The sequence below is a fragment of the Capra hircus genome, chromosome 1 (genome assembly GCF_001704415.2).
Source record: "Capra hircus breed San Clemente chromosome 1, ASM170441v1, whole genome shotgun sequence".
Classification (NCBI taxonomy): domain Eukaryota; kingdom Metazoa; phylum Chordata; class Mammalia; order Artiodactyla; family Bovidae; genus Capra; species Capra hircus.
The window spans coordinates 126925944-126947019 of NC_030808.1; the positions used below are offsets into that span (position 1 = coordinate 126925944).

General features: G+C 37.7%; 1 protein-coding gene across 2 annotated transcripts in view; it reads right to left on the reverse strand.

The window, feature by feature from the left end:
- RASA2 (RAS p21 protein activator 2) overlaps positions 1-21076 on the reverse strand; it is a 124253-nt gene that overhangs the window by 56001 nt on the left and 47176 nt on the right. For both annotated transcript variants that reach the window (XM_018049720.1, XM_018049712.1), the window contains exon 5: positions 16834-16910. In XM_018049720.1, coding sequence (XP_017905209.1) covers positions 16834-16910 — 77 coding nt within the window. The remainder of the gene's footprint in view (positions 1-16833; positions 16911-21076) is intronic.

Below are 21076 nucleotides of genomic sequence, written 5' to 3' on the forward strand. Positions count from 1 at the left end.
GCAACAGTTAGAACTGGACATGGAACAACAGACTGGTTCCAAATAGGGAAAGGAGTATGTCAAGGCTGTATACTGTCACTCTGCTTATTTAACTTATATGCAGAGTACCTCATGTGAACTGATGGGCTGGATGAAGTACAAGCTGGAATCAAGATTTCCAGGAGAAATATCAATAACCTCAGATATGCAGATGACACCACTCTTATGGCAGAAAGCAAAGAACTAAAGAGCCTCTTAATGAAAGTGAAAGAAGAAAGTAAAAAAGCTGGCTTAAAACTCAACATTCGGAAAACTAAGATCATGGCACTCAGTCTCATCACTTCATGGCAAATAGATAGGGAAACAATAGAAACAGTAAGAGACTTTATTTTGGGGAGGCTCCAAAATCACTGCAGATGGTGACTACAGCCATGAAATTAAAATACACTTGCTCTTTGGAAGAAAAGCTATGACCAACTTAGACAGCATATTAAAAAGCAGAGACATTCCTTTGCCAACAAAGGTCTGTTTAGTCAAAGGTATGGTTTTTCTAGTAGTCATTTATGAATGTGAGAGTTGGACTATAAAGAAAGCTGAGCACCAAAGATTTGATGCTTTTGAACTGTGGTGTTGGAGAAGACTCTTGAGAGTCACTTGGATTGCAAGGAGATTCAACCAGTCCATCCTAAAGGAAATCAGTCCTGAATATTCATTGGAAGGACTGATGCTAAAGATGAACTCCAATACCCTGGCCACCTGATGCAAAGAACTGACTCACTGGAAAAGACCCTAATGCTGGGAAAGATTGAAGGCAGGAAGAGAAGGGGATGACAGAGGATGAGACGGTGGATGGCATCACGGACTCAAAGGGTATGAGTTTGAGTAGGCTCCGGGAGTTGGTGATGGACAGGGAGGCCTGGCGTGCTGCAGTCCATGGCGTCGCAGAGTCAGACACGACTGAGTGACTGAACTGACATACAAGAGTATGCAGTAGTACAGGGAGTTAACAGGGAACACATTTATCCTCCCACTTCAATAGCTTTAAAAAAAAAAGCATAATTACCAGAAGTTCAGGACAGTAATCTCGAGGGGATAATAAACAAGGTGAGCCCTCTAACTGTCCCAGGCTACTGCTAGATGGTCTCCTTGAGAAGAAAGAGAGGGGCTGTCAGTTGAGGAAGGCCAAGGTGACTAGAGTTCCCAGGACAGGGTACTGGAGGAAACAGAACTGCACAGAGTGAAAGAAATCACCAGAGAGCTAGAAAAGTACCCACACCACCTGCCCATCCCCAGTCTTCAGCTGAGTGCTGATAAGCACATACCTGTGAGGAAACTGTATGTGCTGATAAGCATATACATGTGAGGCGGAGGTGGGGGGGGTAGTTAGAAAAGAATAGAGGGGACAATTCCTGAAGCCTACAAATGACTATCAAGAGATCCCATGGGCATGGTAAAAAGCTGGTAATTTATGGGTGCTGGCATCAGTAGTGGGAAAATACTAGCCACAGGCTAAACGGCCATTCTGGTTCCAGCTAACAAAGCTTAAATGCAAACCATAAATGAATCACACTGTTTCCAAATAATTTAAGTCTTCAAGTATATTGGTAAGAATACAAAAGTATCCAGCAACTCCACAATGTCTAGCATCCAACAGAAAATAACTAGAAACATAAAAAAGTCAAGAAAATATAACCCAGGATGGAAAAAAGCCAAATCAATAGTAACAGATCCAGAAATAACACAGATGACAGAGTCAGTAGATGAGGACATGGAAAAAGTTATGACTACATTTCATATGTTTGGTAGAAACACAGAAGACATTAAAATCTGAACGTCTACAAGTTCTGATATGAAAAATACTGAGTGGGATTAATAGAAGGTTAGAAATGGCAGAAGAAAAGATTAGTAAACATGAAGGTAGAGTAACAGACACATTATACAGATATGTAAATGGTCTAAACATGTCAACTAAAAAGCAAAAATTTTCAGATGGGGCAAAAAAAATTATACTCTGTCTTTAAGAAATTCTTTTAAATATAAGACAAAAATAAAAGTAAAAAACAGAAAAATATATACCATGCTAATACTAACTAAAGGAAAGCTGAATCAATGAGTAATGACAATCCAAATATCCATTAGCAAGGGTCTAGCTGAATAAATTATGGTAAATCTATACAATGGAATTCTACATAGTTGTCAAAAGAATGGAGTAAATATCTATTCTCTAATTACACTGATTATGGAGAGATCTTCAGTATATATTCTTAAGTGAAGAAAGAAGTTACATTCTATATATAGGTCTTTAGTTTCTTTAGGTGGATGTATTCCTAAGTATTTAATTCTTTTCGTTGCAATGGTGAATGGAATTGTTTCCTTAATTTCTCTATTTTCTCATTATTAGTGTATAGGAATGCAAGGGATTTCTGTGTGTTGATTTTATATCTTGCAACTTTGCTATATTCATTGATTAGCTCTAGTAATTTTCACACTGAAACATGTGTAATATCATATAAGAAACGAATCGCCAGTCCAGGTTCGATACAGGATGCTTGGGGCTGGAGCCCTGGGAAGACTCGGAGGGATGGTACGGGGAGGGAAGTGGGAAGGGGGTTCAGGATGGGGAACACGCGTACGCCTGTGGCGGATTCATGTTGATGTGTGGCAGAACCAATACCATGTTGTAAAGTAAAAAATAAAAAGAAGCAGTGAAGTGATTAAAAAAAAAAGAAGTTACAGAACTCTATACTTTGTATAAGAATGGAATGGGAAACATTAATATATTTTTATTTACAACAATATATGTGCATAAATTTATTTGCTTGTATTTGTAAAAATACTGACAAGACTAAAATTTGGGAATGGGGACTTATTCAGATATATCTGACACAGTTTTGAATCTGCAAACATAGAAAACTTTTATATTTCCAAAGTGAAAATAAACTTAGAGAATTAGTTCAAAAGACTGCTACTGCTGCTGCTGCTGCTGCTAAGTAGCTTCAGTTGTGTCTGACTCTGTGCGACCCCATAGATGGCAGCCCACCAGGCTCCCCCATCCCTGGGATTCTCCAGGCAAGGACAGTGGAGTAGGTTGCCATTTCCTTCTCCAATGCATGAAAGTGAAAAGTGAAAGTGAAGTTGCTCAGTCGTGTCCGACTCTTCACGACCCCATGGACTGCAGCCTACCAGGCTCCTCCATCCATGGGATTTTCCAGGCAAGAGTACTGGAGTGGGGTGCCATTGCCTTCTCTGTCAAAAGACTAGAGCACAGTATTTGATTCTAATCCTTAGTGATATATAGTCTTAGAACAAATAGAACAGTTAAGACTTCTAAAACTTCAATCAATAACCTAATCATCAGTGGTAATACTGGTATTATTATTTTCAATCTACTGTCTCTATTTTATAAGATAATGTAAATAATCATATTGTTAAGTATATAATGTTATGGATTAAGATTTTCAATGTAAGAGGAAAGAAATACAAGTATAAAATCAAAGTTGGACTAAAAATCTTCTAGTATTAAATTTAAATTACAAACATGAAAAAAGGAAGAAAGCAAGTGAACCAACCAGCCAGGGAGCCAGAGTGGGTGTATTAATATCAAACTAGATTTCATAATGAAGAATATTACCAATATTAGAATAAAGAGGGATATTCTATAATAACAAGTTCAATTTATCAAGCAGACATAAAAATACAGTATAAAACAAAACAAACACACTCCAGGCCCAGACAGCTTCATTGGTGAATTTTTACACTAATCATGTAAAAAATAAATTACATGAGTTCTATAAAAACTTGGAAAACTGAAGAGGAGAGACTATTTCCCAGTTCATCCAAAGCGACTGTTAATATCCTGATTACAAAACCAAAGACATTATAAGAAAACTACAGACTAATATCTTTCATGAATAGAGACGCAAAAATCCTTAACAAAAGTTCAGCAAATCAAAGCCAGCAATAGGTAACAATATTAGCACAACATTGACCAAGTGGATGTGGTTTAAACATTCAATCAGTCAACAAAATTCACCATTTTAACAGATAAAAACAAAAAATAAGTGTTAAGATCACCTGAATATCCATCTCTGGTAAAAATTCTCAGCAAACTAGGAACAAAGGGGGAATTTTCTCAACCTGATGATGGATACCTAACACTGTACTTGGTGGTAAAAAACTGAAAAATTACCCCCTAAGATAAGTAACAAGACAAGAATGTTTGTTCTCACTTCTATTCAACATTGTACTGGAGTTTCTGGCCAGTACCATGAAGGAAGAAACAGACTGAAAAGGAAGAAGTAAAGCCGTCTATTCACAGATGACATAACTGACTGTGTACAACACTGAATAGAACCTATTTTTAAAAAGCTAGTAGAATTAATAAGTGAATGTAAAAGGGCTGCAGGATATAAAACAACTTCCATATACTAGCAACAACCATATATTCACTTTGTCTCAATTTTCTCTCCTGAGGTTCTTTACCTCAGTCCGTTTCTCTAAAATAAAAATTACTGCCTGGACTTCAAGTCACTTTGCACCTATCTAATTTTTCTATTTTCTCTCCTAATTTCTTGACCTCCTATTCACTCCTCCCTTTACTGAAATCCAGTTTTTTCTGTTTTTCATTCCATGGAAACTCTCCTCATTAAGGTCCCCTGAGTGTCAAACGCTATCCATATTTTTCAGGGATATTCCCACTGGATTTCTTGGCGGCATGCAATATTTCTGATCACTCTCTCTTTGAAACTCTCTTCTCTCTTGGTTTCCTTGACCCTAACTTCCTTTGTAGCACCTATCTGTATGCTTCAGGTTTTTCTAATTCTAACTGCTGGAAAAAACTGAAAGTGTTAGCTGCTCAGTCGTGTCTGACTCTTTGTGACCCCATGAACTGCAGCCTGCCATGCTCCTCTGTCTATGAGATTTCCCAGGCAAGAATACTGCAGTGAGTTGCCATTCCTTTCTCAAGACGATGGAGATCATCTCGACCCAGGGACTGAACCCAGGTCTCCTGCACTGGCATTGGCAAGTGGATTCTTTACCATCTGAACCACCAGGGAAGCCCTCTACTACTGGATTTGCTAGCAACTGCTCTCTTTATGCTACATAACCTCCCTTAACCCTACTACAATCTATCACATCTATTCTTATGGCCACAACTACTATCAACAATACACTTGTATATGAGATCTCACCACAGAGTTAAAGATTTCTGTATCTGAATGTCTGATGGAAATCCCTACATAGATGTTCAAGAGCAGCTAAAACTCAACTCACTACCATCTATTAAAGAAGCTCCTTCTCCAGTATTTTCTCTTTGTTGTATATACCATCACCACCCCTGTATAACACAGCTAGAAATCTAGGAGCCATACTGGAATAATTCCTCCTTCTTCCTCACTTTCTATTATCTAATCAATCAACATGTTTCAGTGATTCTACTCTCTAAATATTACTTCATCTGGCCTCTTTTCTCGTATCTGCAACTATTGCTCTGGCACAGAATCCACTCTCACTTGGATCTCATAAAGTAAATCCAATGACCCTTCATTGTTATCGTTCAGTCGCTAAGTTATGCTCAACTCTTTGCGACTCCATGGACTACAGCACGCCAGGCTCCTCTGTCTTCCACTATCTCCTGGAGTTTGCTCAAATTCATATCCTCTGAGTTGGTGATGCTATCTAACCATCTTCTACTGCTCCCTTCTCCTCTTGCCTTCAATCTTTCCTAGCATCAGGGTCTTTGCCATTGAGTCAGCTCTTCGCATCAGGTGGCCAAATTATTGGAGCATCAGCTTCAGCAACAGTCCTTCCAGCGAGTATTAAGGATTGATTTCCCTTAGGATTGACTGGTTGGTTTGATCTCTTTGCAGTCAAACGGATTCTCAAGAGTCTTCTCCAACATCAGCGTAATATCCTTCAAGTTCACCCCCTAGTTTCTGTACTTACTGCTGTCACAAATCTGATCTTTCTAAAATGCAAATCAGGAGCTCGCTTTGGCAGCACCAGATACAAATCTGTCCATTCTCTACTGTCTAAAACCTTCCAATAGTTCCATAAGCTCCTAAGTTTTATAAGTTCATATGGTACATAAGAGCCTCTAAGAACTAGCTCCAGACTATTTCATCAATTTCTGATCAATCTCTGACTCAATGTTCATATATCAGGCAACATCAAACTGCTTTTAATTATATACACATACAAAATACCATGCTGTTTCTTGACTTCATATTTTTGTTTGTATTATTCTTTTCCTTTTGGAAAAAAACACTTTTTCTAGGCAAGCTACTTTCTATTCATCCATTAAGAAGTCAAATGTTAACCTTTCTTCATTTATCTGTTTTAAAATTTATTTAGTGCCTGGTTAAGTGCCAGATGCTGAGGCCATGAAGTGAGTAAGACAAACACTGCCCCTGCCCTCATGGAGCTTAGAGTCTACCTGAAGATGACAAGCAATAACTAAAAAATAATAATAACTACAAACAGTGGCAAGTGCTATGGAAGACAAAGAATAGGGTACCCTATTTTAGGATAAGTGACATTTAAGTTGAAACTTAAAAAAGACAAGAATGAACCAACTAGAGGAAGAATGGGCATAAGGACATTTCCGGCAAAAGGAAAGGCAGATTCACATCTCTGAGCTAGAAGAGTAATGTCACACTCAAGGAACTGGGAGAACAAGCATGTTCATAGGAAGTATGCAACAAAACAAGATCAAAAGGCAGGGGAGGTCGCTGGATCTATGGGCCATGGTAAGGAGCCTGAATTTTATTCTAAATAAATGCACTGCAAACTCAAGTGTCTGAGCAGGGGACTGCCATGATCTAGTTTATGTTCCAAAAGACTGCTCTGGGCTGCTTACAAACAAAATGGACTGCTGACTAGAAGAAGAGTTAAAAGATTATTGAAATAGTCAAGGTAAGAAATGATTCATGGTTTGAAATAAGGAAATGTCAGTAGATGTTTATTAAAAATTAGAAAATTCAAGAAAAAATTTTATAGAACCAATGAAAACAATCCTATCTGTGGTGGGGTAGAGGAGAAAAATTTTAAGTTACTCCAGATTTCTGGCTTGATCAATCGGGTGGACAGTGGTACTATCTGCTAATGCTGTGGGGAAGAGTTAGATATTAACAGATATAAAAGTCAAGATTGCAGCTTTAAATGTGTTAAATGTGTGTGCTGTGAGACATCAGAGTGGAAGGCAAAAAAGGCAGGTGGACAATGAGTCTGGAGTTAGAAAAAAAGATCTGGGTTGAATGCACAAGCTGTAGACAATTTTTCAAACTTTTTATTTTGAATTAATTTTTGACTTTCAAAAAGCTGTTAAATATTTGGAGTTCCTGTATACCCATCACCCATTGTTAACATTTTGTGTAATCAGAGTAGAATTATAGAAACAAAAAAGTCATTGATACGATGTTAGTTAATAATAAAGTTAACTAGTCTACAGACCTCAGTTAAATGTCACCAATGTCCTCTTCCTGGCACATGATGCAACACAGGATCTCAAACTGCATTTAGCTTGTCATGTCCACTTAGTCTCCTCTATCCAAAATGGTTCTCTGCTCCATGATCTTGACAGTACTGGCCAGTTATTTTATAAAATATTCCTTAAATTGAATTTGTCTGATGTTTGCTTATGATTAGACTAAGGTTATGCATCTTGGTATCCTTCTTAATGCAACTTACAGGAGGTATTGAATGTCTCATTATTGGTGACATTAGTTTTGAGCACTCAGTTAAGATGGGGATTCCCAGGTGATACAATAGGAAAGAACCTGTCTGCCAAGCAGGAGACCTGAGAGCCAGGTTTGATCCCTGGGATGGGAAGATACCCTGGAGGAGGAAATGGCAACCAGCTCCAATATTGTTGCCTGGACAATTCCATGGACAGAGGAGCCTGGGGTTGCAAAGTGTCAGACACAAGTGAGTACCACCACGGGGTAAGATGGTACATACCTATCAGACATCTTACAGTGTTATTCTTTGAGACTATGCATATATGCTGTCTGTCATTACACTTATGCCCATATTGTAGTACTTGCTAATAGTGATTTATTTCTATAATTTGTCCTATATTCACAAATAAGGAAAAGCAGTCCTTTCTCTACCATGTACTTAATTGTTACATCAGCACTAGCTCACTGACATTTACTTTACAGACTTTAATCTATTATTATCATTATTCACTTTGATGCTCAAATTGTCCCAGACTTGGTTATTTGGAGCTCTTTCTAACTGACTTCAACACCCTTTCTACATGCCCTCATTATTTTTTGAGCAATTCCTTACTTTCTGACTCCATAGAAGCTCTAGGCTCATCTTTTATATTTTTCTCTGTTTCAGTGACTCTCAAACAAGTCACTACTTTAAAAAAAAATTCACCTTCTTTTTACTGGAGCATGTCTAATAGGCAGCCAGTAGCCACATGTGGCTATTTAAATTTTAATTAATTAAAATTAGACAAAACTTAAAATTTAGTTCTTCAGCTGCACTAGTCGTATTTCAAGTTTTCAATTAGCCACACAGTTACTGGCCACCAAAATGAACAATTAAGACAAAAGACATTTTCATAATTACAGAAAAATCTAGTGTACAATCCTGACTGGAGAATGTTATTTAGAATCAAGTATATAGGAAGTAAGCACATTCATTGCTACTGGGATGACACTGCCTACAGTGAATAGAGCTGGTACGCACACATGCATGCACACGCATGCACGCACACATACATCCCCCTCATATCTATTAGACAACCTTACTTTGAGAACTCTGCCTTCAAAGGAGAGCAGATAAACAGGGATGGTAGTGGGAAAGGGGAGTGGAGACGAGGCCTGGGAACACGTCTTTTAGAATGCAAGATCCTAGAACATGTTTATACTCTACTGAGAATAACCTAAAAGAGCAGATAACACTGATGAAACAGAAGAAGGGATAAATGAAAGAGCAAAGTCCTTTAGTAGGATAACGACAGAGAACCCAGAGCTCAAACGGAAGAACTCACTCACAACAAGAGAAGGGGCACTGCATCTACTAAGCGTTACGGATAATGAGATGGAGGCCAATCCGGGTTTGCAGATTTGGATTCAGGAGGCTGTGACCAATTTACAGTTTGCAGAGATGGAGAATCTCACAGGTATAATGAGAAGCATAGTAAAACTCCACATTAATTGTCAAGTACCCATGTGAGGTTTGTGACCATGAATTTAATTAGTCTTTCTGTGTGATTTTTCTCTAGCAATATTCAGGTGCACACTGAACACAAAGGAAGAGGTTGAGTTCATTCATATTAAAGGGATGAAGAGAAGGGCAGGGGAGTTTAGGGAACCTGTAAGAAAATAACTATAGTGACAGATCATGGAAAAAGGCCTAGAAGAAAGTAAAATAGGAGAAGGAAAGAATGTGGGAAAGATCAGTGGATGGAAGTCTTATTGAAGTTCAAGAAATGCTACAACAGGGAGCTTTCTAGGCCTGGAGAGTAATGGCAACTACTGGGATATGAAACTTTCCACAGACCTCTCCCCAGAACTGTTAAGTTCAGCAAGGAGCGCAAAGAAAACAGCACAGAAAGCTGTGAACATCACTGAAAAAAAGAAAATACCACAAACTTCCAAATACCTCTAAAGCTGAGAAATCAGCAATAAACCCCACAAAGCTACTACTGGAGTTCCATTGTTCTATGGACGTTGAGTATGGACAGTGAAGGCTTAACTGAAAAAGACAAGGAAGGAAAGAATGCAGATCAATATATGTCCACATACAGACCTGTTTGTGAATATTTATAGCAGTTTTCTTTATAACAGCCTCAAATGGGAAACAATTCAAATATCCATCAACTGGTGAATGTGTAAACAAATTCCATACAAAGGAATACTATTCTTAAATAAAAAGAAATGAACTGGCTTCCAATTCTAGGACAAGATGGAGTAGATGCGTACCTCCCTCTTCTTCCCATCAAGCATGGCTAAAAGCCCGGGATGTTGAACAAACATAATAAAACTAAGCAGTGAAGAGAAGAAGGCAAGTCAATCAAAGATCTTGGAAACCAACAAAATTGGGACTCAGCAGTGAATTCCCTAGGTTTTCTTATTATCCCTTATATATCCCAGACTGAGTACCAGAGAAGCTACCAACCCAGAAGTACCAATGGGAAGAGACAAAAAATGCCTAGAGAAAAGCCAGCTTTCTCTAGCCAGCTTAGCAAGATAGAAGCCATTTTTAGACAATAACCATCTATTCCAGTTAAACACCATGATAAACACTGGCTCTACCCTCACACCCCCATCAACAAAGGCCTAAAGTTGAGGTGAGAACCTAGACTTTGACCTCTGACAAGCTGTAATGAGCCCTTCTTCCTGTGGAGTCAGTAGAGACCACGTGAGGAACATGGATTTCCATCGCCACCAAGTCTAACCACTCCTCCCCCTCCAGGTCAGGGTGGCATCAGAGAAGGCTGAGCGGGAAAGTTAGACTTTCACCACTCTGTAGGTGTAACTGACTCCTCCCAACCAGGATATCACTGGAGGCCACAGGGAACAGTAATAAGGTACTCCTCCCTGTCCCAGTCAGAGTGGTAACAGGAAGAAGCAAAGGCGAGCCTGAACCAGCTCTCATTCAGCAGTTTCAAGGAACTCTTCTCCTTCCTCCAGGGGTATCAACAGCAGTTGACTCAGGAACCTGGGCTTCTATTTCTACATGATAATAATGAATAGGAACTCCTCTTCCCCCACCAGCAGAGAGTCAGAGTCTGGTAAGATTCAGAGTCTCATTACATAATTCCCAAAATGTACAGGATAGAACTGGAAACCATACAATCTCCAGCTTGAATGAGAAAAGACAATCAGGATGACAACACTGAGATAACATGGATGCTGAACTTATCTGATAGAAAATGTGAAAGCAGGCATCATAAAAATGACTCAATGAGCAATTATGAACACATCTGAAATAAATGAAAACATAGAAAGTTTCAGCAAAAAAAAAAAGTCTTACCAAAGAAATAAAGAAGAACCAAGTAGACATTTTAGGACTTAAAAATACCATAACCAAAATAAAAATAACTCCACAGATGAGTCCAAGAGTAGAACAGACAGAACAAAGAATCAGTGAGCTTAAAGAAATAACCTAATAGGAACAACAGAGGGAAAACAGATCAGAAAAAAAAAGAGAGGGGATGGTGGGCAGAGCCTCAGGTATGTATGGGATAATAACAGATCTAACATTCAAGCCACTGGAGTCTCAAAAGGACAGGGGAGAAATCTAGCAGGGCTGATAAACGTAACAAGAAAAAATGGCTAAAAATTTCCTAATCTGGCAAAAGATATGAGCATGTAGGTTCAAGAAGCTGAGCAGGATGTTTGGGAACGCATGTAAGAATTAAAGATTTTAAAATTTAAAAAAAAATAAAAAAATTAAAAAAAAAAAAAAAAAAAAGAAAAAGAAGCTGAGCAGGATAAACCCAAACAAATCTACAGTCAAACTATAACACTTAGACTATAACACAAGACAAAGAAAAAAATCTTGGAAGTATCCAGAGAGAAACATAGGAAAATCTGTATAGGAAAAACAATTTGAATGATAGTGGATTTCTCATCAAAAATCATGGAGGCCAAAAGGAAATAGTACATTTTTCATGTGCTGAGGAAAAAAAAAAAGAACTATCAACCAAGAATTCTATGTTCAGTGAAATATCCTTTAGGAATGAAGAAAAAAAATCAAGACATTTTCACACAATGAAAAACTAAAAGAAAGTGTAACCAGTAGACCTATCCTAAAAATAATGGTAAGAGGAAATTCTCTAAACATAAAAGACAGTGATAAAAGAAGGGATCCTGAAATGACAGGAAGGAAAAAATATGGAAAGAGCAAATATGTAACTAAATACAAGAGACTTAGAATTCTCTTCTTTTCTAAATTGTGTTAGATAGCTGAAAGACTAACACTGATGGAGGTTCTTACTGTTGTACAATAAATACTTCAATTATATTACAAATGGTATAGGGTTAAAAGAAGGTAAGGTTTCTACATTTTATTCTCACTGACAAAATGTCAACACTAGTAGACTATAAGTTACACATGTACAATGTAAAACCTAAAGCAAACACTTAAAAAAACTAAACAAAGAGATACAGTGTAGATTTTTAAAAAATTATAGATGGCTAAAAGTGTTCAAGCAACTTACAGGAAAAAGAAAATAGGGGACAGAAAATAAAAAATAAAATGGCAGATTTAAGCCTGGTAGATTTAAGCACTAAAGAATTGATGCTTTTGAACTGTGGTGTTGGAGAAGACTCTTGAGAGTCCCTTGGACTGCAAGGAGATCCAACCAGTCCATCCTAAAGGAAATCAGTCCTGAATATTCACTGGAAGGACTGATGTTGAAGCTGAAACTCCAATACTTTGGCCACCTGATGTGAAGAACTGACTCACTGGAAAATACCCTGATGCTGGGAAAGACTGAAGGCAGGAGAAGTGGACAACAGAGGATGAGATGGTTGGATGGCATCAACAACTTGATGGACATGAGTTTGAGCAAGCTCTAGGAGTTGGTGATGGACAGGGGGGCCTGGTGTGCTGCAGTCCATGGCGTCACAAAGAGTGAGACACAACTGAGCGATTGAACTGAACAGAACTGAAGCCTAACATCAGTAATTATATTAAAAGTAAGTGGTATAAATTCACTAAATAAAAGACAGAAATTGGCCAAACAGATTTTAAAAACTGTGCACAAAAACTGGCTGGATCTGACTGGGGAAAAAGCCAACCTCAAATGTTACATATTATAAGAGTCCATTTACATAACATTTTTGAAATGACAAAATTTTAGATATGGAGACAGATCAGATGTTGCAAGATTAGAGATGGTGGTAGGGGAAGTGTGGGTGTGACTATAAAGGGCTAGCATAAGAGAGATATTTACAGTGATAGAATCATGTCATATCTTGATTGTGGTGGTGGTTATACAAATCTACACATGATAAAATGATAAAATGTATACTCTGCAGTGTTAATTTTCTGGTTTTTATATTGTATTTATAGTTATGTAAGATGTAACCACTAAGGGAAACTAAGTGAAGGGTACCAAGGACCTCTCTGTACTTTGTAATTTCCTGTAAAAAAAAAATCAAACTGCCAGAGTTTAAAACCAGACTCCACTCTTTCTGTATGAACTTGGACTTATTTAACCAATCTGTGCATTGTTTCATCACCTGTAAAACAAGGACAACAGTATCTACGAATAAGTTATGACACAAAATAAAAAATACCTAAAAAAAGGATGAAATACTGATATATAATATGGATATATCTTAAAAAGCAGTATACTAAGTAAAAGACACGAGATTATATATTATATAAATCTGTTCATATAACATTCTGTAAAAGGCAAAAAATACAGGGAGAGAAACCAGATCATAGATGCCTGAAAGCAAAAGTCACTCAGTCGTGTCTGACTCTTTCCAACCCCATGGACTATACAGTCCATGAAATTCTCCAGGCCAGAATACCCATTGGAGTGGGCAGACTTTTCCTTCTCCAGGGGATCTTCCCAACCCAGGGATCGAACCCAAGTCTCCCTCATTGCAGGTGGATTCTATACCAACTGAGCTATCAGGGAAGCCCCTATGGTTGCCTAGAGTTGGATATAAGGAGATGGGAATTTAACACATCTCTGAGTAATGCCTTTTGGTATAGTTTTGACTTCTGAAGTCATCCAGATATTCTACATATTCAAAAAATAAAAGTAAACCAACAAGGATGGGGAAAAACATTAAACTAAATACAAACAAACCAAATCAATCCACTTAACTGTATTTCACGTATACAACATAACCAAACTGAATAGAGTTGAGAATAGTGCAAGGTGGACTAATCCAAATACCTTCACTATATGCTCTCGGTCTAGAAGAAAAACTATACACAAATCTTAACTGTTTTCAGTAGGCAAATCCAAATTGAGGAATATCTAAAAAAAAATAACTGGCCTCTATCTTCAAAAATTTCAGTACCACGAAAGACAAAAAATGATAAAGACTGCTGACTACAGGTTAAGGAGATTAGAGACATTACAACTAAATGTAACACATGATCTTGGACCGTATACTTTTTTGGAGAGAAAAAGATGTCTAAAGGACATTACTGGAACAGTTGACAAAAGTAAAATGTAGTAACTGTAAAGTACTGAAATATAAAAGCTATAGATAATACTTTTACTGTAACAATGTTAAACTTCCTAAATTCAAAAACTGTAATAGAGTACATTTAAATATTATATTTATACTATTTATAATAGTGTCATTATTCTTAGAAAACACATACTGATAATATAAGGATTATGGTATGTGCAACCTTCTTTAAAAGAGTTCAGAAGAAATTAACTAAGTAAGTAATATATATAGTATTTTATGTGTGTGTAGACTCCAGTACTCTTGCCTGGAAAATCCCATGGATGGAGGAGCCTAGTGGGCTTCAGTCCATGGGGTCACTAAGAGTTGGACACGACTGAGCAACTTCACTTTCACTTTTCACTTTCATGCATTGGAGAAAGAAATGGCAACCCACTCCAGTGTTCTTGCCTGGAGAATCCCAGGGACGGGGGAGCCTGATGGGCTGCCGTCTATGGGGTCGCACAGAGTCGGACACGACTGAAGCAACTTAGCAGCAGCAGCAGCAGCAGCAGACATATATAAGTACATAATATAAATATATATTTATACAGAAAGAGAAAACATCAAAGGAGCTGGGGTTTTTTTTTTTTTTAGGAGAATAGTCTGGAGCAGCAGTATAGTATATGTGTGGCTCAGTCATGCCTGACTTTGACTTCATGGACTGTAGCCCATCAGGCTCCTCTGTCCATGGGATTTTCCAGGCAAGAATACTGGAGTGAGCTGCCATTTCCTCCTCCAGGAGATCTTCCTGACCCAGGGATGGAACGCAAGTCTCTTGCATGTCCTGCATTGGCAGGTGGATTCTTTACCACTGCGCCACCTGGGAAGCCTGTTAGGAGCAGCAGTAGGAGAGTATTACTGACCCTGCTCCCTGGCCCATAGAATACATAGCCTCAGACTGAGAAGGCAAAAGGAACCAGAGATCAAACTGCCAACATCTGCTGGATCATTGAAAAGGCAAGAGTTCCAAAAAAACATCCTCTTCTGCTTTACTGACTATGCCAAAGCCTTTGACTATATGGATCACAACAAACTGTGGAAAATTCTGAAAGAGATGGGAATACCAGACCACCTGACCTGCCTCTTGAGAAACCTATATGCAGGTCAGGAAGCAACAGTTAGAACTGGACATGGAACAACAGACTGGTTCCAAATAGGAAAAGGAGTACATCAAGGCTGTATATTGTCACCCTGCTTATTTAATTTATATGCAGAGTACATCATGAGAAATGCTGGGCTGGATGAAGCACAAGCTGGAATCAAGATTGCCAGGAGAAATATCAATAGCCTCAGATATGCAGATGATACCACCCTTATGGCAGAAAATGAAGAACTAAAGAGCCTCTTGATGAAAGTGAAAGAGGAGAGTGAAAAAGCTGGCTTAAAGCTCAACATTCAGAAAATGAAGATCATGGCATCTGGTCCCATCACTTCATGGCAAATAGATGGGGAAACAATGGAAACACTGACAAGCTTTATATTGGGGGGGTCCAAAATCACTGCAGATGGTGACTGCAGCCATGAAATTAAAAGACGCTTGCTCCTTGGAAGAAAAGCTATGACACATCTAGACCGCATATTAAAAAGCAGAGACATTACTTTGCCGACTAAGGTCCGTCTAGTCAAGGCTATGGTTTTTCCTGTGGTCATGTATGGATGTGAGAGTTGGACTGTAAAGAAAGCTGAGCGCCGAAGAACTGATGCTTTTGAACTGTGGTGTTGGAGAACTCGAGAGTTCCTTGGACTGCAAGGAGATCTAACCAGTCCATCCTAAAGGAAATCAGTCCTGAATATTCACTGGAAGGACTGATGTTGAAGCTGAAACTCCAACACTTTGGCCACCTGATGCAAAGAACTGATTCATTGGATAAGACCCTGATGCTGGGAAAGATTGAAAGGTGAGAGGAGAAGGGGATCACAGAGGATGAGATGGTTGAATGGCATCACCAACTCAATGCACATGAGTTTGAGTAAGCTTGGGGAATTAGTGATAGATAGGGAAGCCTGGCGTGCTGCAATCCATGGGGTCACAAAGAGTTAGGCACGACTGAGCAACTGAACTAAGAAGGCAGCAGAGGGAACAGTACTTCAGGGGATATTCACTACATATCAGTTAAGACATAGAGAAAACATTCAGAAGTCAGGGATATTCAGTTGTTTATTGACAGCCCAGAGGAAGGGTTTTGGACAGAGGGAAAAGGCTGGAACAGATTTACTGAACAGTTAGAAGATTAGAGTCTGGGTGATAAAAATGAGTTGAGAGCAAAAGTGTAAAAAAGGAATTCAAAGCAGGTAAGAATCAACACTGGTAATCTCAAGGTACATAATGCCCTGCTGGGTTTTATCTATTGGAGTTTCTAGAGGCCATCTACTAGGAAGCTTTTCCAACTCCTTCCTGTTTGTTAGGCTATACACATGTTTATCTGTGATCCTATGAAAACACCCTACATCTATCATTTAACACACATTAAATAAATTATTAGTTGAATGAATTAATGACATATATAACCTGAGTAGACTAGATGTGAGAAAATGAACTAGAAAACAAATTAATAAAGGAATAACATAGCAGAGTTCATTTCTTAAAAGAAGATTTTGAAGTATTTAAAATAAGGAGTTGACTTAAGAGTCAAAGAATACAAAATGGAGAATTATTTCTAGTTGATTTTGGCAAAAGAAATATGCTTACTGCACAACAAGCTGCTGGCACACAGTTCCATTTTCTGTTATCAGTTCATTCAGTTTTAATTCAAGGTGAACTTTACCCTATAAAGACAAAAAAAAAATCACAAATTGAGAAATCTATTTTACTGACAAAATATTAAGTAAAGGTATATTCTTTTTTTAAAAAAACTTCTTATTTTGTATTAGGGTATAGCAGATAAACAATGTTGTGGTAGTTTCTGGTGAAGAGCAAAGGGATTCAGCCATACATATACACGCATCCATTCTTCTCTCAATTCCCCCCAATCCAGGCTGGCACATAACACTGAACAGAGTTCCACGTGCTATAAAGGTATGTTCTTTTTCAAATGGCAGTCATAACATTTAGTTATCCACTAACTAAATTTTAGTGATCCTTAGCACATGGCTTTGTCTACATCAAGTACATGTTAAATGACTTATAACCAACAATGCAGATCAAAATCTGAGAGATAAGCAGTCAAATGCTTATACTGAACATGATATTCAAATCTAAGAATTCTATTCCCTATTCAACAAATATTTATTTATCTCAATTATCATGAATTAGGAAGATAACACACATTTTAGGAAAATTTGAATTGAGCAAATTCAAGACACAGAATGTTTTGTCCAGAAAAAGATAAGTATAAAGATAGTATCATACAAATTTAAACAATAAAAGTAACTTAAAACTGGTAAGATTCAATTTGTCACACTTACTTTTCTCAAATAATTAAGATTTATGGAATATTTACTATATTTTAGGAGACACTGTAGGAGTAGGTAGGAATCTACATAAGTATAAAATAAAGTCATTGGGAATTCCCTGGTAGGCCAGTGGTTAAGATTCTATGCTGTCTCTGCTCAGGGCCCAGGTTCAATCCCTGGTCAGGGAAGTTACTACTTATAAGAACTTACAATCTAGTTGGATAGACAATAAACAGGCGAAGAACACTGATGAAAACATAGGATGCTAAGAATGAAAATAAGGGCTACTTTCGGACTTTTAAAAAATTTAGTATTGTAAGTTTAAAGCAAACTATCAACTTCTCAAGAAACAAAGGCTTAGGAACAATATAATCCAGGACTTGATTATTTCCACCCTGCCATCAGGGATGAGCAATTCTAAACTGGTAATGAGCAATTCAGCACTGGTTAAGAATTGGTGCTAGATTACCTCCACCCAACTGACATGACAAACTGTCACACTGCCAAGTGAAGATTTCAAGGGTGTGATATCTAGAGACTAATGATGTAAGTAATTTCATCAGAGGATGAAAAGTTTATTATCTAGTTACTATTCTTCTTTGAAACAAGCCTTTAGACATATGCAGAAATCTAACCTGAATCAGCCTATTTTTAATGGGCATATTTTATACAAGAGAGATTCTGAGGTTCACTGACCATAAAGCTCAAGGGATTGAGCAATAAGCATTGATGTATCTCAACATAAAAGTCTGCATAAGAAAGTTAAGCTCTAAAAAACAAAGGCATCAGTTGCCATAAAATCAGCAGTTAGGTGGAATTGGAACTAGATCTAGCAAACCTTCCACTAAAAACCTAGATATAAATTATTTATAAAATCATATGTGATTTATAAAACAGGTCTTTCATTCATCAGGCATTTAATATTCACGCCCCTACTATTCAAGAGTGATCTTGAGAAGGTCCATGATACGTTGTAATTTATGACTCAACGAAAATTCTGAATCCTAGTTTGCTGTCACACCAGCATCTGTGTCACTTGACTCATGAGTGAGCCTAGCCAACTGCATCAACATTTACATCTCAAAGCAGTTGTACCATTTTAACATATATGCGTTTTATGGTAGAAACTGTATACTAACAAGGCACTCCCAAATGCTTCTCAGAAAATGTCTAGGATCTACTCTATTTTAAAAACAATAAAAACTATTAATAAAGAGTAGAATAACAGTATAATAATTTCACTGACAATATCATGCACTGTATCAAATGTACTGAACACTGTATCAAGTCAAGACTAGAAATAAAGAAGATATTTAATGGGGTTCTACCAGGAATCATTGCCATTGAGTCAGAGGCTACCTAATATGTTCATTACTTCCACTGGCTGTTAAACAGAACATTCTTTTGGTATTAGTCAACAATAACATAATTACGTATTAACCTGGTCAAAAAAAGAGTGGAGAGCGAGCAAGGAGACACAAGATACATACTACTAGGGTGGAACACTAAAATTAAAAAGCATTATGAACTGAACTAAGGAAACTAATTTCTAAACTGTAAGTACTACCCTCATTATATACTTTAACATGGAAATATACATATATATATATGATACTTAGTAAAAGAAACAAATCACAAAATAGGGTATATAGTTCAAAGTTAATTTGTAAAAATAAAACATACTACATATATTGCTATATAAAATTACTACAAAGCTCCCTACCAAAACATTGATCAAACTTTGGTTGGTAGGATTTCAAGTTCATCTAGATTTTTAAAGTTTCTACTACCAATCAATGTGTTTTGCTTTCTAGTAAAAAAAGAAAATGAACAGAAAGTTTTAAAAATTATTTGAAGGTCCATTTGAAAACACTTAAGAAAAATCTGGTATTCCCTACTATATTCACCTGCAAGTTCAGTTTTACTTACATCTGTCACCATTTTATAAATATGGAGAGTATTAAAACAAGTTTATTTGGGGCTGGGAGGGGGGAAAGTGAAGTTACTCAGTTGTGTCCAACTCTTCGCTACCCCATGGACTGTAGCCTACCAGGCTTCTCCACCCATGGGATTTTCCAGGGAAGAGTACTGGAGTCGGTTGCCATTTCCTTCTCCAGGGGATCTTCCCAACCCAGGGATTGAACCCAGGTCTCCAGCATTGTAGGCAGACGCTTTACCCTCTGAGCCACCAGGTTTCAGTAAAACATTATGAGTTCAGCAAAACAGTTCCTAGTTTCCTTTGAAGCCAGGGACAGTGGCTAAGGATAGCCATAAGATAGAGTTCTAGCCAATGAGGTGTAAACAGAAGCTGCCGGTAGAGCAACCACAGAAGCTGCTGGAAGGGACTCTCTAACTTCAGCAGTGGCCTGAGAGGCTAAAAAGCTTACTCAGAACTTTCTATAATCTCATGCTGGAAATGATAAAAGCAGGAGCCCAGGGCCCACCAAGATAGAGAGGCCCTTGTAAACACCCAGGCTTTCTGCTGGAATCTTTGAAGGCCTATGCTTGAGCAGGAAAGGTGAACAACATAGATCAGCCTTACAGTGAGTGAAATCTAGCCTGGAATCAGCCAAATCCCTAACTGGGTTAAAGAGATCAGCCTCTAGCCTAACCACATGCCAAAAGCAAATTTTTCTGGAGGGAGGAAAAAATATCCAGAGCTTCAAATTATCTCTAAAATATTTCATATTTCAATATCCAGCATTCCATCAAAAATTTTGAAACATGCCATTAGACCAAACACCAACCCCCACTCCACGAAACCCAAAAAATCAAAACCTGACAGAGAGGATCAGATTCGTAAGAGACATAGACAATGGATTTAACTGACATAGAGTTTGGTTTGGAGGTTTTTTGAGATAGATAGAAAATGAAATGAAAAACTGAGCAAATACCCGGAAATGATAAAATATGTCAAATGAAAAATTTAGAATTAAGCAATAAAATAACCAAAATGAACATGTATTTAACCACAGATTAGCCATAGCTGAAAAGAGGACTGGTGAAGTAGATGATAGATTAGTCAGAGAGGAAGAGTGCATAAGAGACATATGAGACATAGTAAAATGGTCTATTATTCATGTAACTGAAGTCCCAGAAGAGAAGAGAAAGAACAAACAAGGGGAAAAATGGAAAGAGATAATTGCCTGGAATTTTCCTAAACTGAAGACAGACATCAAGGCACAGAAAGCAAGAGCCCCTAGGAACACCCAAGGAGGATAAATATAAAGAAAACCACATGTAGGCAGGGCATAGTAAAACTGATGAAAACAGAAGATAAAGAATCCTAAGGCGACTAAAAATAACAGGGACGGTACTCACAAAGAAGTAACTGTAAGATGCTGACAAGAAACTATATCTGGTGATAAATGTGCAGTGTGATTTGACCCACCATAGCTTTCTTATTATCCATCCTCATAAGGAAGGTTCAATAACAAAATAATATACCCTTTATATATGAGGAAATAATGGAAGATCAAATATCTGATCATCTTCTATATTCTCATTTAAAAACAAATCAAATTCTTAGAGGGCATTAT